The sequence below is a fragment of the Scatophagus argus genome, chromosome 10 (genome assembly GCF_020382885.2).
Source record: "Scatophagus argus isolate fScaArg1 chromosome 10, fScaArg1.pri, whole genome shotgun sequence".
Classification (NCBI taxonomy): domain Eukaryota; kingdom Metazoa; phylum Chordata; class Actinopteri; family Scatophagidae; genus Scatophagus; species Scatophagus argus.
The window spans coordinates 2,503,730-2,522,310 of NC_058502.1; the positions used below are offsets into that span (position 1 = coordinate 2,503,730).

At 40.9% G+C, this 18,581-nt stretch overlaps 3 protein-coding genes and 1 long non-coding RNA gene across 6 annotated transcripts in view; 2 read left to right on the forward strand and 2 right to left on the reverse strand.

Moving 5' to 3' along the window:
- Window positions 1-1,763: 1,763 nt before the first annotated feature.
- Window positions 1,764-5,467, reverse strand: LOC124065823. The gene is made up of 3 exons (XR_006844497.1): window positions 5,244-5,467; window positions 2,341-3,161; window positions 1,764-2,194 (listed from the first exon to the last, which is right to left on the reverse strand). It is a non-coding gene; the product is annotated as an uncharacterized LOC124065823 (long non-coding RNA).
- On the forward strand, window positions 5,196-7,330 carry si:ch1073-126c3.2 (uncharacterized protein LOC555816 homolog). The gene is made up of 6 exons (XM_046401624.1): window positions 5,196-5,345; window positions 5,488-5,570; window positions 5,766-5,874; window positions 6,563-6,675; window positions 6,786-6,900; window positions 7,015-7,330. Exons 1-6 carry the CDS (start codon window positions 5,303-5,305, stop codon window positions 7,194-7,196), a joined length of 645 nt encoding a protein of 214 aa, XP_046257580.1. The 5' UTR covers window positions 5,196-5,302; the 3' UTR covers window positions 7,197-7,330.
- A 131-nt stretch (window positions 7,331-7,461) lies between these two features.
- Window positions 7,462-18,533, reverse strand: ccdc172 (coiled-coil domain containing 172). Of its 2 annotated transcripts, XM_046401622.1 has the most exons (9): window positions 18,386-18,533; window positions 17,421-17,506; window positions 16,052-16,168; window positions 14,969-15,134; window positions 13,465-13,566; window positions 12,696-12,798; window positions 9,109-9,196; window positions 8,810-8,845; window positions 7,462-8,032 (listed from the first exon to the last, which is right to left on the reverse strand). In XM_046401622.1, exons 1-8 carry the CDS (start codon window positions 18,525-18,527, stop codon window positions 8,810-8,812), a joined length of 840 nt encoding a protein of 279 aa, XP_046257578.1. In that variant the 5' UTR covers window positions 18,528-18,533; the 3' UTR covers window positions 7,462-8,032. The 2 variants fall into 2 exon arrangements, with proteins under 2 accessions (XP_046257578.1, XP_046257579.1); XM_046401623.1 differs by lacking the exons at window positions 7,462-8,032; window positions 18,386-18,533 and adding an exon at window positions 17,723-17,930 and having other exon boundaries at window positions 8,554-8,845.
- gfra1a (gdnf family receptor alpha 1a) overlaps window positions 17,891-18,581 on the forward strand; it is an 81,415-nt gene continuing 80,724 nt past the window's right edge. The window contains exon 1 of one of the 2 annotated variants that reach the window (XM_046401619.1): window positions 17,891-18,034. The gene's annotated coding sequence lies outside the window, so the exon portion shown is untranslated. Of the gene's footprint in view, window positions 18,035-18,256; window positions 18,431-18,581 lie in introns of those variants that run through there. The other variant, XM_046401620.1, reaches the window with a different exon arrangement.

Sequence of the window (18,581 nt, forward strand, 5' to 3'; positions counted from 1 at the left end):
CAACACAGATTTATGTGTGCAGTAATCCCAACGCTTTTGTCATATACTGTGAACATTTTCTATCCAAACTGCAAATATATGAAGACATCAGCACTTAATTCCTGTGTAAGCACTCAATAGACTTACTGCTGAGTCATGATTGGAGATTTCACATTCTGGTTCAGGTTCTGGTTTTATAATTGCTTGTTTTTGAGAAAAATTGGCTTATGAATATCAAGGCAGTGAAGTCTCTCCAAATAGACAGATCATTTTAGAATGAGCCTTGTTTATATCTCCTTCTCCCACAATGGCCTGAAAAAGAAACGAAATGAGTAACAGAAATAAATTTGCTGCAGGGCTCACCGCAGTGGAAATGTGAACCCACTTTACGCTTTGACTGCATATAGCGCTTCTCTTCACGATCCTTCGGGTCAGTTTAAAGTGTGTTGTCACAAAATAAATCCCTGGAGGCAAACCTTTAACAGCGTGAACCAGACTTTAAAGATATCACAACTGATGGAGAGCAGGGGAAGAATTTTCTTTTCGGCTCTTTTTCCTGTGTCGCTGCCCATCAACCCGTTCCACTCCGACTGTGAGAAGGAACTTAACTGGAGTCACTATCTCTCAACACAAGCGCTTTTATGAGCCTCAGTAGCTTTATTCAAATAGCATTCATTTACAGTCACATAAAGGGGAAAATTAAACCAATAAGTCACACACAGACAGACTCGCACACTGTCTCATATGGAAATCAACACACATAAATGCAAACACAGCACATTAACTGCACACTTTTTATAGCAGCACACGCATCACATTTCAAACATAACACTAGAAATCAACCTTCAAAGTTGTCTTTAAACAAACTTGAGTTTTCTCACGTTTTGTGGAGCCGAATTCCCCAACATGGACTCCCACTGCTGGGACTGGGATGACTCCTAAAGCTGCTTTTGAAGCACTAATCTGAAAAGCCTGTTACCATCCCAGGGACCATTAGGAGCATCAGTGAGTGACTGAGCGAGGCAGCAAAACACAGCTGAAACAAGAGGTTGCCAGGTGTCTTTTCTCTGCTTCTTTGAAATGTTTTTACACATTGGCAGGTGTCTCGTGACACCATGTGGACTGACAGGAAAATCTATGTGGTGTCTTCAGTTCTCGCAAAGTTCAAGTCTTACTTCCACAAGAACACAGAGTGTTGGCTGGAATAAGACTACGTCAAAATGTTCTGCTGTGAAATGAGGAGCACTTCAGGGCTCCATTGTGGGCCCCTCGTCTGCCACCCTGGGACGTTTCTGCACCTCCTGGTGGTGCCTCCTTTCAGATGTGTTGGATCTGGAACTTCTCTTTCTTTCTATTCTGTCCATACTGTAATTTTATGATCTTGAAGTATTCTGTACACACAACCTGTGTCACATGTCTGTCTGCTTTTTTCCCCTACTCCTCAAGGTTAATTTGTGGTCTTGTGATGTATAAACAAAATTGACTTGTTATGTAATTTATGGGCCATTTCCCTGCTTGAAGTTGCAGTTGAGATCCTACAGATCACATTGGAAACACTCCAGCAGGCAGTGCCAAACATCCCCAGCACGAGACAGCTTGGCCAGTCTGCATTTGTCATCAGCATCCATGAGACATCATGTGAAATTCAGTGGACAGACAAAAACACATTTTTTCCCAAAAGTCCTCTTGGCTGACCAGTTTCAAAAGGCTCTAAGTCTGGTGGCTTCAGAGAGCACGAAGCAAAGGCTTCAGCTGTCTCTTGGAAAAGGTGAAAGTACCTCCAAACCCAAACTATCAATTTAATATTATCATGAACATGAGATATGAAAATGTCAAGGTCATCACTGCATCACAGTCACCCAGTCTCTAAAAGTCAGCCTTTTACTCCAACAAAGAATAAAATCATCACCATGCATTGTACATTTTGAGGTGGATTCTTCCCCTTCAAAACAAACAAGCCATTAAAAGAAAAAGTTCTGTGATCTTTGTATGCTCTGTATCGATTGCTAATAAAATCTCCTTTTGTGCCACTTAAAAGCTTTCATGCTGGCTCTGTTTGTTCTGGAAAGAAAGAGGAAAAAGAGGCAGCAGGTTTTGGCCTCCTGTCAGCTGTTGGCAGCAGTGGGAACCCTCACACATAAACAATGAACTCTTGCTCTTTCTGTGTGCCCTTCTGTCCTGAAGCCACAGAGCACATCCCCAGTGTGCAGACCCTCTGTGGACGAAACAACAGGCCGCCTTTAGTGCATTAAATCTTCAGCACAGCGCTGACAAGACATGTCAGGAAGTCAAGCTGTATGAACGCATGAATTATCTTGTGGGCAACAGACTGAGCTCACATTAAGTTTCTGCAAGACTCACATTAGACATTATTCCAACCAGATCTAGTCATCATGTATGAACATCTAGTCTCACCCCGGTGATATAAATGACACCCTGAAAGAACAACATGATAATATTAAAGCTGCACTGTAACAGAAGAACGAAAATCAAACGGTGAGCAGCACCTCATTGTGACATAAAAATCTTGTGACAGCCAAACAGCCATGCAACTACAGTCTCAGACAGTAATTAGCATACTAAGAGCCAATTAAGTCCTAACCTTTGATATTAGAGGAAGCAAGGTAAGAAAACAAGAGGGAAACAAAGAGACAGGAAGCAAGGAGCAGGGAGGTAAATATGGGAAGTGACTGGCCAAAAGGCACGCAGACAGAAAGACAAAGAGTCAACAGGTGAGTATACTGGAAAAGAAGTGCAGGTCTCACTGCACAGAGACACGTGGTGTTCAGGTGGGGGGCAGGTGATAAACAAGAGCTCAGCAAGCCGGCAGGGAAACAGGTGTTGGGGGACGGCACCATCATTTTTTTATTCACATTTGCATCTTATAAATATTTGATAAATTAATAGTTTTCTCCATCTGGCGTGTGCATTCTGTGCTGTTGCTTCGGTACGCTGATGTTCCCTTTGTTCCTGTCGGCGTCGGCCAATCTGCATGTTCACTTGACTGATCGGCACACCGGATGACTAAGTGACTGTGTGAACCCAGCTCACTCAGTGGGCTCCGTGGAGAAAGCAGAGCGAGCGAAGACGATCTTTGATTTGAAATGTTCTTTTCCTCCTCCTGCACTCTCCCTGTAAGTGGCACCTGTCTGACATTCCACTCATTTGTGCAGGCTCAACAACTGAGAGAGAAGGAAAAAAGATGGTGAGGAACGAGTGATGAGTGGAGCTGTCAGTCAACTCTCACAAAAACATTTTTCATGCAGTGCTCTCATCCCACCAGCAGACGTTTTTGTCGCTGATTTAGATTGTTAATTAGTGTAGCAGGTTAGGCAGGACAGGGAGGAGAAGAAAACCTTTTCTGAAGCCTCCTGCTGAGCCTCAAATATTTGCTGCTGCACAGCTGGAGTTATCAGTCCTACTTTCAACTGCCCTGGTCCCTGCTTGTTGCTCCCTTCTGTTCACTTTGATTTTTGTTTAGACAGAAAATCCTTTTTCAACTTGCCTCTATCTTTACGAGCTCAGACTTGAATGTCTGTGTTAAACCCTTGCTTCCAAAGGCATTTGCACATTAATCTCACACGGCTGCGTGCTGCACCTTTCAAGGTTCTGCGCAACTGCTGCGGCTTCTGTGTGTTAAGAAAATAAATCAGCCTCGTGATAAAAGCAAAGAGGTAATTAAAATGAGATAATAGACATTATTAGCAATTCATCAGCAGCGTTTGCATCCACACTTTCCCTGGAGGCACAGCGCTCCTCCCAAACAGGAAAAGTACTTGAAACAGGTAGCGCGGCGTCTTCCAGAATACCAATTAGCTCTGACTGCTCGGCTCTCTGCGGCTCAGCCATGTGAATCATTTGACAACAGAGTAGCCGTTTTCCACGGCTGGCTAATTCAGCACAATGCCTGTGAGGTAGACGAGGAGCGCCGCAGGGAGAACGTCACCAGTGTTTGAGAAAGGTTAGAAGGAGAGGAAAAGCACGTCGCTATCATACACACCATTCATCACTTTTATAGCCCGCAGCCACAGAGGGCTTCTGTGGGCGTTTCAGGCTCTGTGCTGATGTGCACCGTGAGTGTGTGTCTCCACACACAGAAAGTGTCCTCTCCAGCAAACAGGACAAGATTTTACAAAGCAGACGGTGGGACAACAGGGTTCCTCCACCTTCTTAAACACCAAAATAAGGACTTCTCAAGCACTTTCCAGGCCTAATTCCCTAAAATCCAAGGACCCAATAACAGCACAAGTTTGAAACACAAATCAGGGTTAACTGAAAATTTCTATAATTAGAACCAGCTGGATTTACAGAAATTCGCAGATAACAATTCAAGGAAAACAGAAGTTTTCACACCATAAATTCATGTGTTAAAATTTTTAGATTCTGGCAGGTTCACACTTCCAAATTTCACAAACGCTGATGCAATTAAACAATAGCCTCAAACAACAACTGTGCCATGTCGTCCTTCAACCCAATGCAAGATGCAGAACTTTTGATTCATTAAATGATGCAATCATCAGCTGTATGTTGTATCATCGTTATCACAGTAAGCTTTTCTTCTTTGATCAGAGGAGAAGACAAAAAGAACTCAAATATGTGACAGAACGTGTTGGTACCAGAGACAATAACAGCTCTCGAGGTCCTTATTGAGGAATTTAACTTTGTTCCTCAAATCACACGCAAAACGAAAATTAATGAGCTCAATCACTTGATCTGAAAGCTTCAGCAGTTCATTTGCTTCCAGATTGTCAGACATCCATAATGAATAACATCCAAAGTGAATTATTTACAAAGTCATCCATCGTGGCACAACTTACTGACTGACACCGAGTCACCCAGCATGTCTCATGGGCTGGTGAGCGTGTGTGTGTGCACCAGCAATTGGCTCCATAGCTAAGAACCAGTAGTGACATCCTGTGTGAAGACGCACAGCAGAAATGCACTAACTGAAGTTAGTGTGTACTACCAGCTCCCCCAGCAGTACAAAACAGAGCCCTACAGAGAGGGACAACAATCTGTTATCACAAAACTCTTGGAAATGTTGCCATTTGTATGTGAGCTGCAAAAAAAAATCCTGTCTACAAACACATAAAATGGAACATCCGCCTCTGCAGAGCCAAAGTTCAGGTTACAGCACTGGATAGAAGTTCTGAAATGAAAGTTTGTGAAATGTTGGAAAGCCAGTGACTCCAATCTTGGCTGCAGAGCACAATATTGGCCAATTCTGTAAACTTTGCCCCCATAGACTGAGTCAATAAATTCACCTGTCACAGCTTTCTGCCTGCCTTCAGTTCTGGGTCAGAAAAATTCAAATTCAGAGGCCATGGCTTCAAAGGGGAAACTTCTTTGGCTTTGCTCACTAGCAGGTAATCTTTATATGTTCTGAAATAGAGAAGATAATGAGAAAAAGAGATTATATGTGAGGCTGAAAAAATATCATGTAAAGATATAAAGTTGGATATGATATTCAGCATGTGTGTGTGTGTGTGTGTGTGTGTTTGCGTGCAGTCTGGTCCTCCTCTACAGTTCAAGATGAAACTTTAGCTCCACACTGCAGCTCACAAGCTCACAATCTGTCAGCTGCTCTCACGGTAAACACTTTGAACGTACAGGAAATCCTTTTTCACGTGCACACAGAGTTCACATTATGCTGACTGAACATAACAACAAAGGCCATTAACAACAGTTCAGTAACTCAGCATGCGATCTCTTCAATTCCCGTCAGTTGTTACTTGCTCTCTGTTGTGAAGATTAAAACAGCTGTAGTGTCTGCTCTTAACCGACAGGTGGCGGCAGAGTGTGGTGAACATCTGCCATGGAGTGCAGAGCAGACAGCTGCACTGCTGCTCTCCATCAGGAATCTGAACAACAACTTGCACAAACACCAGCTGAACGGTAGGTGGATGAGCCAGAGGTGTGTGTGTTCTCATTTCTTTTTTTATACTGCTGTGACCAGTTTAAGACTTAGACCTCCAGTGTGAAGACTTTTCTCACTTCGTTAAGGGCTGTTTGAGATTTTACACTTGATTTAAAGGGGCAGTTCACCCCAAAAGAGTCTGTCACAGCCAATACAGTTTACTCATCCAATTAGAGATCAGACTGTGCTTTTGTTTCACACTAATGACACTAATGATGAACAAGCATGAGTAAATAATAATTAAGATAAAAGCAGGCTGCACTCATTGTGGGGATTACAGTCAGAACGTCTCAGGGTTTGCAGAACTTACCACATTTGTCGATGCACTCGAAGCCTAACACTGAAATAAAGAGAGTTGTGCCTGCCCAGCAGAATAATTACTTTCCACTGAAGATGCTCTCTGCACTGATATAAGATTAAATGCTGGGATGTCATTTCTGCTGGTAGACTCTTGCAGGTAGCAATTGCTGAAGTGGCCATTCATGAAAGCATGAAATTTACTGAATAAAAAATGTGCTCCACACAGGAAGACTTCCTTAGATATCACGTGGAGTCAGTACAGCAGAGGTCTTAAGTCTGAAGACTAAACAGAAGGGCTGTGGATGACAACAGAAACAAGAAACAATACACATACTGCATTGATTCATATCACTCACTGATGTACAGATTGTCAAGGTGCTGAGCCAACGAGATGCCCTGAAGCTGAAGTTCCTGCCAATGGAGGATTGGCATGTGTCACAGTTTCCAACAAGCGCTACTGCAAACCTCTATGCAACTACGTAAGTGGAAAACACAACTTCCACACTACAACATATTAACAAAGTGTGCTGTCATCGCTACGAGTGAAAAGGGGAAAAGCAAACGTAACAGCTTGAGTGTCCCGTCACAGGGATACGATTTTGGTTTCCTAAGAGTGAGTCGTCTGTATGACGAATGCAGCGAGCAGACTGGATTCAAATGGGATTCCCAGTACGTAGGGGGGAACAAGCTGGCTGTGTGTAACGGTAAGACTGAAGTTTATCTTTGAGTTGCATCTTTTAACTTCCTGTTAACCGCCAGGTTCACATGAGGGACCAGTTTATCAAGACGCAGCTGTCTCCCTTCCTCTCCATTTCTAGAAGCATCTATTCAAGTTTCAGGAGCAAAGACAGCATATTTTCCTAAAGATCAGGACTGCCTAACAACCAAGAGCAGCCACCAGCTGTGGAACAGCACCATTGACATTTTAACCACTGAGCTGAAGAATAAAGGTGTTCACGGAGAGCCACAGCACGCCTGTCTTGTATGCGGACGACCATGAGGGAGGAAAATCAGCCACATCACGAATGTTGTGGTATGAGAGGTTCTTCAAGCTGTACTGACTGCAAGTATTTACAAACTGTATGGAAGCTAAACTGACTACAAGATTCAAGAATAAAAGTCTTTTTCACTTCACTGCTTTTGTCTGACTTCATTTTGCTAATAGTCGCTGTCTATTTATATGCTTGGTGGAAAGCTGTAGTCCAGAGCAGCAGTTAAAATGAGGTTAACCACTCTGCCAAATGGACTGCTTTGTCTGCTCTTCGGTCCGCTCTCAGGTTTTACTAACACATCCAGACGTAGCTGGAAGAGGTCAAGGTTAAAAAGTCAAAATGAGATTGCAGGATCTCATTAAGTAGCCATTGACATTCCACATCATTCTATTAGGAGCCACTCTAATCAGAGAGAAAATGACCTGCAGGATGACCCTCTGGTGCAGGCCGACAGACTGTTTAATCATCCATTACAGCATTGTCTGTGGTCAGCTGTAACGTCACATGTCGCTCATTAGCTGGCAACAGACAAAGTGTACCTCCTTTTCTATGGTGCGTCTGGTTGAACCGTGTACCGTTGAAAAGGTCACATCCACTTAATCCTCAGCATCTGAATCAGCCCTGACCACCCTGTAAACAAACTTCCGGTCTGGGGCCGTTTGAACTCCTCAGTTCACTGGAAACAGAAACATACAATTACAATATATGACAATCGTTTGCTTCCAGGTTTGTGGCCACAGTTTGGAGAAAACCACTTCTTGTTTCAAAGTGACTGTGTCAGGTCCATTAAGGAGTTTGGTGTGGAAGAACTTGTCTTGAAATGCCAGGTTCCAAAGTGTGGGTTCTGAAATGACATGAACAAAGTCACCCGTGAGAGTTTGGGTATCCGCAGGCTTTTGGCGTTTGGAGTACTGTTAATTTCTTTTGCTAAAAGATTTACCACTTCAGCAGTGAAAATCACTTTGTATTTTACTTTAATTTTACTGTACATGATTGAATTAAAATTAACCAGACATAAAACCATTATAAGCCTGCAACTATCAGGCAATAATGAAAGAAATTAATTTTACATCATGTTTACGTGCTTGAGAAGCACTTGGCTCAATAATCCCCGTTATAGCAATGTTACTCTATGTACACCAGAGGGCAGTATTAAATAAATTTTTCTTTAACGCCTCCTTTATTGGTGGGCACTGAAACACACACACACACATTATTGTAATCACTGTGTGTGTGTCTGGTTGTTAGTCTTATGCAGACAAATTAAATGTAAAAAGAAACTCTTGGAAACAATTGAAAACAGACCTGCAGTGTATTTCAGGCTCGAGAATCAAAGAGTAAAAATAAGAAAAATACAAAAGATGCTTCACTTCAAACATTTATTGGTTTTAACAACATATCCTGAACTTTTGAAGGGTGACCTGTTTGTGTGGTGACTCTCGGTACTGGAATTTGCTCTTTCCATGTAAGTTTCAAAGTAAACATTTTATAATCTCACTCCTTTTGTTCCTTCCTGTCGACTTTCTTCTCTCTAATCTATTCATCAGCAGGTATGTTTATTTTACCAGAAGACACAATCGGTGAACTGACGAACCCTTCCTGTATCGTTGCTGTGACAAACCTAATGCTGCTCACTCCCCTGGCTGCCGTCCAGCTTCTGCAAAAAGAAGAAGGAAAACTGAATGACAGCTTACAAAACACCCACAAAAGCATAAGGATGAATGAATTCTGAACGTCCTTTTTCCAATGCTAACATTTAGAAAATAAATAACAATGTGCTTCACCTCAGTGGTAATTAATTCTGCCCTGATTGGAAATGCAGGTAAACAGGTGCGATTGTGGTAGGATATGAACACTCTTCTATCTAAAATAGGTTTTATTAGCCTGAATGAAGGCCTTGCCCATGACACAGACACTTACTGACTTGAGGTACTGTATTTCCGAGCTGAGCGCCTCTCTCAGAAGTTCGAGCTTTCCTTCTTTATGCATCTCCAGTTCCTTTCTCAGCCTGGTAAACAAACGCAGCTTGTGTCAGTAACAAAAAAACCCGACATGTGGATCTTTCCTCTGACTTGCCACGATCCGTCCCTTACACCATTATGTAGCTTTGAGGTGCACCTGCTGACTCAAAAGAAAACCAGAGTGAGGTGATGAGTGTGCCACAAACTGAACAGTTTGTGTCCATGGCCTCAAAATTATTTTTTGAAACAGATGGAGAGGGAAAGATCCAGAGACGCATTAAAAGCGACAATCAACGATGTTCACTAGACTGAGCTGAGTTACCTACTCTAACAAGCTGCAGTTGCTGTTTTCAGGTTATTGTAATGTTGTCCCTCAAGGTTCTGTGCACAGGGGTGGAGCTATACGGGAGACCCCAAGGGACAAATTACTAACCACAGAGTGAACAGACAACAATAAATCAAGTTTTTCAGGTCTGTGGCAGCAGAGAAAAAAAATCAAAGTGAGGAGGGACTGATACAAGAGGGATGCAGCAACCACAACACTTTGGGTACAAAGTGAGAAGTGCCCCTTCACGTTGTTTAACAGGCAGCCTCAATAATCAGAGTCTGCTCTGGTTACAACTCAGCTCAAGTCATTGTGCGTACTCATGAGAAACACAGATCTGTTGTTTAGATTATTGTCAGTCCAATATCGATTTAACAACAGTGTTTACACTGCTGTTACAAGTAAGGTTACTGGGAAAGCAAAAACCTACAGATACTGCACACAGCGTTATTGTTATAGAACACAACATTTGTCTCTATTTCAACTTTTACAAACATGGAAATTAAGTATAAAACATACATTTCTTTGCCCTTATGGGAGCAAAGTTAATATCTCAAACTATAATTTCATAACCACACATAAAATTGTATTACTCAGTTCAGTTTGTGTCTGGTAAAAGCATCTGACTTGGGTCCATGGTACCTGATGCCTTGGCTGTGATTTAACTGTTATGGCAGGCGTTTGAAGGCTCTATCCTGAGCTGCACACGAATCCGAGAGAAGCAGCGTCTACCTTTCCTTTATTGGAAGTTAATGAAACAATAAAACAACTGAGCTGAAATTGCATTTTCACAGTCTGAAAACCAACAGTAGTGTTTTAAACCTCACACTTCTTTGTGGAGCTCACAAATCAGATTTTTAGGGTGAGCATACTGCTACTTGCACAGTAGGATGATGTCTCCAACTGCAAGACTCCCAGGATGGCATTTTGGATATTGGGCGGTTTCTATACTTTAATATCACATTTCTGCAGTGCAATGACACCTTTAAATGAGCCTTCACAAATAATGTAGCATTAATACATCAATGAGGAAAATCCTGCACATCAATAAATACGCACACTTCCAAAGTCATCAATCCCAAGCACATGGACTGAATATTTCAGGTGTCTTTCTGCTGCATGACAGTGAAAGATCCACACTAGCAACCACCCTGTTCTGCACACTGAACACTTTTTAAATGACTGTAGCACTCATTCAAATTGACATGCATTCAATTTCCAACAATCAATGAGCGGAGAGTTAAATATGCGTTTTAAAGAGATGCTGCAGTGGCTGAAGACAGGATTGATGGTTTCAGCTCAAAATGGATGATCATAAGAATGAGTGAGAGGAGGCCTCCCTCTCTCTCTCTCTCTTCCAAAGCCACATCCTCAGCACTTCCTGAGGCTAATAAGCCCAGGGGTAATGAAGGCCCTAGTATGTTTAATGAGGCTGATGGATGAACAGGACATGCTATCCACATGCATGATTTAAGGCACTGTTGGGAGAGGGAGGAGGGCTCAGGAAAAGACAAGAGCAGAACATAAAGAGAGGAATAAAAGACAATCAGATGAAAGTAAATGCAAGGATTATGGCGAGTGCCAGTACTGTACCTCATGGTCAGAGGGCTTTTCATTAAATACTGGGGGAAAATATGATTTTAAATAAATAAATACATGTTTGAATTTCATAATCTGAAATCATCATCTGTATTGTTCATCACTTCCACCACTTCCAGACATTATCCAAAGTGGAGGCATCAGCAATAACAATGACCCTTCTTTCCTGGAACACTATTGATCTCCAGTCTTTAATCAAATAAAGGAAGTCTCTTCATCCAGAAACAAGGTGAACCATCGCTCTCCCACCAGTCACATTTCAACAGAGGAAGTCCTCAGTTCATATTCTGCCTACCTTAAGTGTATTCTACTATGCTGAGCATACACAGCATGTCTTTACAGGTGCTTGCTGTCCATTGTTCTATGTTTGGATGTCTGAGTACTCACTCATACAGGTTTAGGTCTTAGTGTTTTGAAACAGTAATTATATAAGTTCATCAAGCTACAGTTCTTGGAAATCAGTATTTTGTACTTGAACATTTCCACTCCTGGCACTCACTGTCAGAGCTACAGCTCTAAAATATGAACTGGTATATGAAAAAGTAGAGTTAAATTAGTATGCCTTTACAACAGACAAGATAGGTTTATTTGTCACACACACACAATCATACACGGTACAATGTGCAGTGAAATTCTCTTTCTCCCTGCTACCAAAAATAGGTACGTAAAATAGAATGAGTAAAATGAAATATTATAAACCTAACACTAACACCAAAGTGTATTTTTTGTTGGTTAAGTCGTGTTTAAGCTTTCGGTGTAAACTCTTAACTTTACACCCCTCATTCATTTTCCCTTGCAAACCTCCCTGCATTGATCAAATCAGCCTCAGTTTCTTTTTGTTCTTCTTGTTGACTGGATGAAATACACTGCAGATCAAAGCTTTAATTAAGCCAAATGGTTTTAATGTTACGTTATTTACACTTTCAGATTTGGACTCGGGCCAGCAGGATACAGAGACGGGAGCTGGACATACTGGTCCATTCAGCAGTTGTCACAGTATGATTCACTACTGCTCTTTGTAAATAACACCCTCTGTCTAATGGGCCTGCAGAATGCTGCGTTGTATTGTGTTGAGATTCCCATCATGTCCTTTTTTATGTACAGTTAGCATGACATTACTGACGGCACCTATTAGTGTGACCGCTGAGATGAGTTTTTATCAGTTATTTATTTATCCTTTAATTAACCAGGAAGGTCCCATTGAGATATATGATCTCGTCTTCCAGAGAGTCCTGCTCAACATGGCAGCACAAGCAGTTTCACACAAAAACAATCACATACAATACCACAGAAAACCACATAGCCATGGTGAGGAAAGTGATTGCACTCTTGCACGCCAAGCTCACTGACAGCCCTCACAAGACAGAAAACACTCAACTAATTACACATCACAGTGTCTCAACAGGGAATATTTAAAAGCTTCTTAAAGGAACATTTTGTTTTGTTCTTTTTTTTCTTTGTGTTTTATTTGCATTTATTTCCCTGCAGCATTTACTGCTTACTCTTTTGTGTCTCATAAGGTTTATATTCTGTTACATAATGCAAGTACTGTGAATCAGGTACTGTCTATGTGTCCACATATATAAACCTGCCTCAGCATCCAGACAGTTGGTGGCACTCACCTAAGACAGGTGCTGTCAGTGAGAGGTTTCTGACTGACAAACACGCTCTCTGCCCTCAGAGATTCTGTCATCGCCTCAGCTTCATTCACCTGCCGAGCCAGGTCTGCAGTCAGGAGCAATAAATCACACACAAAGTGACTTCAATCAAACAAGTCAAGACACAAACTGTAGGTGCATTATTAAGACAAGGTGGCGCAGACAATGAGATAAAGTCTGGATTACACACCATCACCATAAGCTCGGAATGTTCTTACTGTAAGGCACTTGACCTCTCACACGGCAAAGGAGCTGCTCTGTGACTGACAGTCAGAGCCGGGTTCAGACCAAAATTAGCACCGAGTTGTCAAATCCTCCCTCATAGCATTATGAACTGCAGTGCAGTGTTTTGGTCTCTCATGTAAGCCCTGAACACTCATGGACCTATTACTGTCACTGCTATTTTTGTTCCGAACACGCCTAAACCTGACTTTGTACTGGATAGCTTCCAGCTTTGAATGCAGAGGATGCTATACGTGTGATCAAAGCACCTTTAACACAATTTGATTTTCAAAACTTTGCTAACATTGCTGCAGTTAAATTTCTATTTGACTCTTTCTCTAGCTTTGATTTCTATCAAACAAGATGTGAAAAAGTTGAAAAACTGATGTCTGCAGTGTGGTAAAATCAACTGAAACAGAGCAATCAGTATGTGGTGTAAAATGTGTAGCAGGTGTACATGTGCGCTTTCAGGACCATATTACCTAACATGAAATAATCTTTTGGTATTCACCTTTCTGGATGTTATCCAGGTCCTGGAGCTGGAGCTGGAGCGCTCTCTTCTCCTCCTGCACGGAGCTCATGTGGATGTTCCTGCAGCTCATCAGCTCCATCTCTGATTGTCGAGACAAACTCTGCTTAGGCCTCAAAAATTACAAGGTAAAAATTACCAGGAGGGATAAACTTTTTGAATGTAATGAATCTTTTATTGTATTTGCTCAACAAATGAAAACTTTAATTTAAAAGGAATGCAATGTGGGCATTTTCAAAATTAAATTTAACTGTATAAATAATCAAAAAATGCAGTTGCCTTGAGCACAAATATAATGAATAATGTAAAGATGTTGGTCCTGGGTGGTTATGGGAGGTCTGTCCTTGATCTTGTGGAAATAATGAAAACTGTTCAAGCCACATCAAAGTGCAATTTGTCATGAAAAGCTGCTAGGCTTTAAAAAAAATACAATATACTGCACTTCTATGAACCATTACCAGTGCTACTCCTGCACAAATAATTACTTTAATTAAATTAAATAAAGTGCATTCACACTGTGCATTGCTTTCCTACCAATTGTGTTCAAAAACAGTGCGTTCTTTACAATTTACTTAACTTTGCTTTGGTGAGACACATGTTGTCACATGTTCCTCTTATTGCTAATTATTTTCCCACACAGTGAACGGTGATATGTCCATAACTGGAGTCTCAATAGTGCTGCAGAGGAGAGGCATATTAGACTGTGGGTTGCACGGAATTTAACTATCATCATGAAATGAGAGACTTTACAGCTCAGGAGTTTTGTAAATGAAGTCCTGTGTTTTTATAAAGAATCTGAACTCAGCTAATTTCATTCCAGGACTAAAGATGTGTCTGTCAGTATGATAGAGAAACAGTCACTAGACTGACAGATTTAGCAGGTGCTTGGTACACTGTCACGGAAACATCTGAGCACATAAATCTACATGTGCTCAGATGTTGGAGCGCTCAGTATTAACTATATGACTTTCTGCCAAACTTAGTATATTTTTATGATTTCTCTTGGCCTCCTTTGAGACCAGATGGGCACATTTCCAAGCATGGAAGAACCTCGTCTTTGGAATGTATTTTTAGTATATTTCCATTATGTTAAATGTTCTCTTTCCAATACCTAATCCATTCCATTTCAGGCTTCTCTTATTACTTGATCCATACAACATCCTTGCATTACTCATGTAGTATTAAAATTCATTTTCACTCCATTCAGAAATGAATTTAATTACTGATTTCTTCTATCAGTTTTGTTTTCAGTCTCCATGCACTGTCTCTAAATCTAAACCAAAATCTTGCTGGAATTTTTCTGACTACCTGCATCTGCTGTCAACATGTCAGGGACCATCATTATAATTCATCTATATATAGGCAAGTATATAATATAATATAGCAAGAAATAAATAACAATCATGAAATCAACAGTTGGGGCCACATCTGCGATATGTAACATCTATCTACTGTGACAACAGTACAATTTAAAGTCTTTTATGACCTTTGTATAATACTTCCACCTCCCTCTCCAGATCCAGGATCTCAGTGTGTGTTTGGCTCTCAAACAGTATGTCTCTGTTCCCTTGAAGACTGAAGTCACTGTTGAACCTTGAGATCTCTTCAAGGAAGTTTTTCTCCTCTTCTTTAGACTCCCTCTTCATCTTGGCCTGGTATGAAAAAACCAATCATGTGAAATGCTCCCAAAGATAACACTAATAGAGCTGCTTGTGAGGCTACAACAGCCTCTACTCCTGTTACTATCAGAGACAGACAGGTTACCATTTTGTTGAAATCTCGGTCTCAAAGTCTTGCTGTTTTGCACTCACTCTTTTCTGCCTCCCTCCCTATGTGCTCACTGAGCTTTTTCATGTGGTTGTGTTTCAAAACATACAGTTGCAATGAACTTATAACTGTGTTAATGCTCTTACAATAACAGTGTGCATGCGAGATTACCTACCACAGAATAGGCTTGCACAATGTGAGGAAAATCTACAATGTACCAAACATTGGAATGACAATATGAAGTGCAGTAAAAAAACAAGTATTACAGTGCCCATATTTGCTTCTCTTTTTACTCAGCCATTGTACTAGTTAACCTTGCAGTTGCCACCAGATTGCCACCAGTATATCTGAGGGCAGCTGACAACTTGTTGGGGCTTCATCTGACTGGCCAAATGGCGTGAATACATGACCCACGTATCCAGGACTGCATGTGATAGGTTAAATGTTCGCACGCTGAGTGTGAATACATAGTGTATGCAAACACAATGATTTTTCCTAAATCATCACAATTCAGTCCTTTTCAATGTGTTTTTCATGCACAGTCATATTGCGCTGACGAGGAAAGTATAATTAATTAGTCAGCACTACACCAAAATGGGTCTCAGTCATTTCAAAATCTTTGTAATGCAGTAAATATAACACAGCTGGAGTAACAAACGAAAGCTGATGAACTGAGAGATGATCGTTAACTGATTAGGTTCATTTAGGTTCTACATAGCTTAGTTACAAGCTGACTAGCTATTCGTGCTTCTCAAAACTAATAAGATATGAGATGCAAATACTGAGTCAGGGTACAACCCACTAGACGTTCCCTGAGGTGGTTGTTCTGGCAGAGCAGCTCCTCATTTTGCTTCATCATCTGGTCTTGACACTTCTTCATCAGCTCACGCAGCAGCCTCACCGCAGACAACTGCTGAGCCTGGACACAAATGGATGAGTGGGCAGTTATGACACACAATATGAAAGACAGATGTAGTGAGGAGGACATATATTACTGATACATTACATGCGAGAGATGTTACATTAGTGATATTACGGGAGCAGAAATCAGTTATTTTAAGTTGTAAGATGGGCAGCTGGCACAATCATTATGTGCTGTATACTTCACCCTTACTGTGCTCTTTTTTGATTACTTTAAAATAATGTGGGTGTGTGGGTTTCTGGACGTATAATTTTCAAACTGTACTTGCTTAGTTTCTCTTGGGTCTTTATCCCATGTGATTATATGGCAAATCCTAAAAAAGAAAACTGTCAAATTATGTAGGATGGTGGATTGAGATGATGCCATCGAATTCAATTTCAGTACAGGTTTCACTCTTGTTAGTCAAGCTTTCAAGAAGTGAGAGTTTGTTTCTTATATATTGGTGGAGGTGTACAGTGCATTTTCAAGTTTTCTAAACACTATAATTATCATATGACAGCGCTTATAAACTGTAAGACCTTACATCATGAGAGCTGTAAACACACTGTACTGTAAACACCCTGCATATCTGTATGATGTAAACAGTTTCAGTGTTCCTTTCTAAACGGTCTGAACAGGTATCCGCGTTGTGTGTTCTCAGGCAGATAACACCACACATGGTGTTGTGTTGAGCAGTCTTTCTAATTAGACCTAGTAATTTTCTCTTTTTAACCAGTGCAGGAAGAAGTTGGCGGTATTTCTGAGAGGTCAATGAGCCTGTCTTTGACACCATATCTTACACATGCTGAAAGGTTTCACTAATGTTATCCGGTGGAAATCAGCCATTGATTTTACAGTGGCACTTGAAATTTGCACTGTTGATTAAATGAATGGGAGACATTAGGCGTTTTCAATCATAAAGCAGATCAGCTGATCAATATGCCAATACGCACTTCTTTACCTCTTGTGTCAATGCCACTAATACTATGTGCTGCCTCAAGGGAAAGCAGATGTCACTGTTATTCTCCTTATTTTTAATCTGTCTCTTAACATTTTACGGCAAGCCAGCCTGTATACATTTAAAATAACAGTTTTACAAAGGAATCTTATTCCCTCCGATGTCTTCTTTTTTTCTTTAGTTAAAACTGAGTAAAACAATAAAATTATATTATAAACAAAACACACACAAATGTATATTGAAATGTCTCATAAAGTAGTAACAATCTTATTAACAAATAAAAGAGAAATATACACTGTAACGTAACCTCACCTTTTTATCGAGTTCCTCAGTGGTCTCTTCATACTTCTCAGAGGTGCTCTTAATCCTCTCATTGCATCTAATGATGGCTGCCTTGACTGAAAAGAAACACAACCCATGAGCTAATAGCTCAATCCTTGAAGCCAACATGAGATTTATAAAAACAACAACAACAAAAATACTGTCAGATGGATTGAACCAGGAAAAAATACATTCAGGATAATATGGTGGTCCATAAAAAACGGCCTTTTTAAAACTTGTAGCTTATTTTGCTAGCTAGCCAAAACGTCAGTTGGAAAGCAAGGACAATTTACCTTCTTTAATTTTTTGTGTTTGTTCACTTAATTGTTGTTCGGATACAAGTATTTGGTGAAAGAGTGTGTCTAAACTCATTCTGGGTTAAAAAAATGGCTTAACAAATAACTAAGAATCAAAGAAATGATAATACTTTAACCAGCTGACTTAACACCTCGCTAGTGAGGACCCTGTAACCTGGTTAGTCAGTGAACTAACGCTGCCTGTGACGCAGCTTTCAAGAGTGACCATCCCCCACACCCAGTTCAGTAACTGGTCGGGTGTTTGCTCTTTTTATGCATTGCAAATAAGACTATTGTTGTCGATAAAACGTAAGTAACAGTATGTTTTATTCCGAGAATGTCACGGTTTGTGGAAAAAAGCTAAAAGATTACGATTATAAAATGGCTCCTCATGTGGCTAGCTGAAATTGTTTTAGGCTAACGTTAGTTAGCTAGCGGTATTCGTGACTGCTCTGAATGCAGTTGTCCGTTTGGGTGTAAAATGTTGAGAAGCCTGTTATTACAGATATTAACGTATTTAGCCTTTTTAGGGTCACCGTTCCTGTCGTGTATCTGCTGTTGATAAGTGACAGTCGTATTAGCTAACTGTGGTCACTTGCAGTAGCCCTTCACCCACATCGATACTCCCAGGTCACTCGAGTAATATGAAGTGCGCTGTACCGGCACAGTCAGCGCTCTCAGCAGTAATCCTTTGAGACCCGCGCTGTAAGTTACATTTGTCACACAATTCCTGACTTTGAGCAATTTCCTTGTTTAAATACTGGGCCTGAAAAAGCTTCTGAGCCGGTGCCATGAAGCACATTACAGTGTGAAACGTTAAATGGCTCGAGGACTACATCATTCTGACATTCATTTG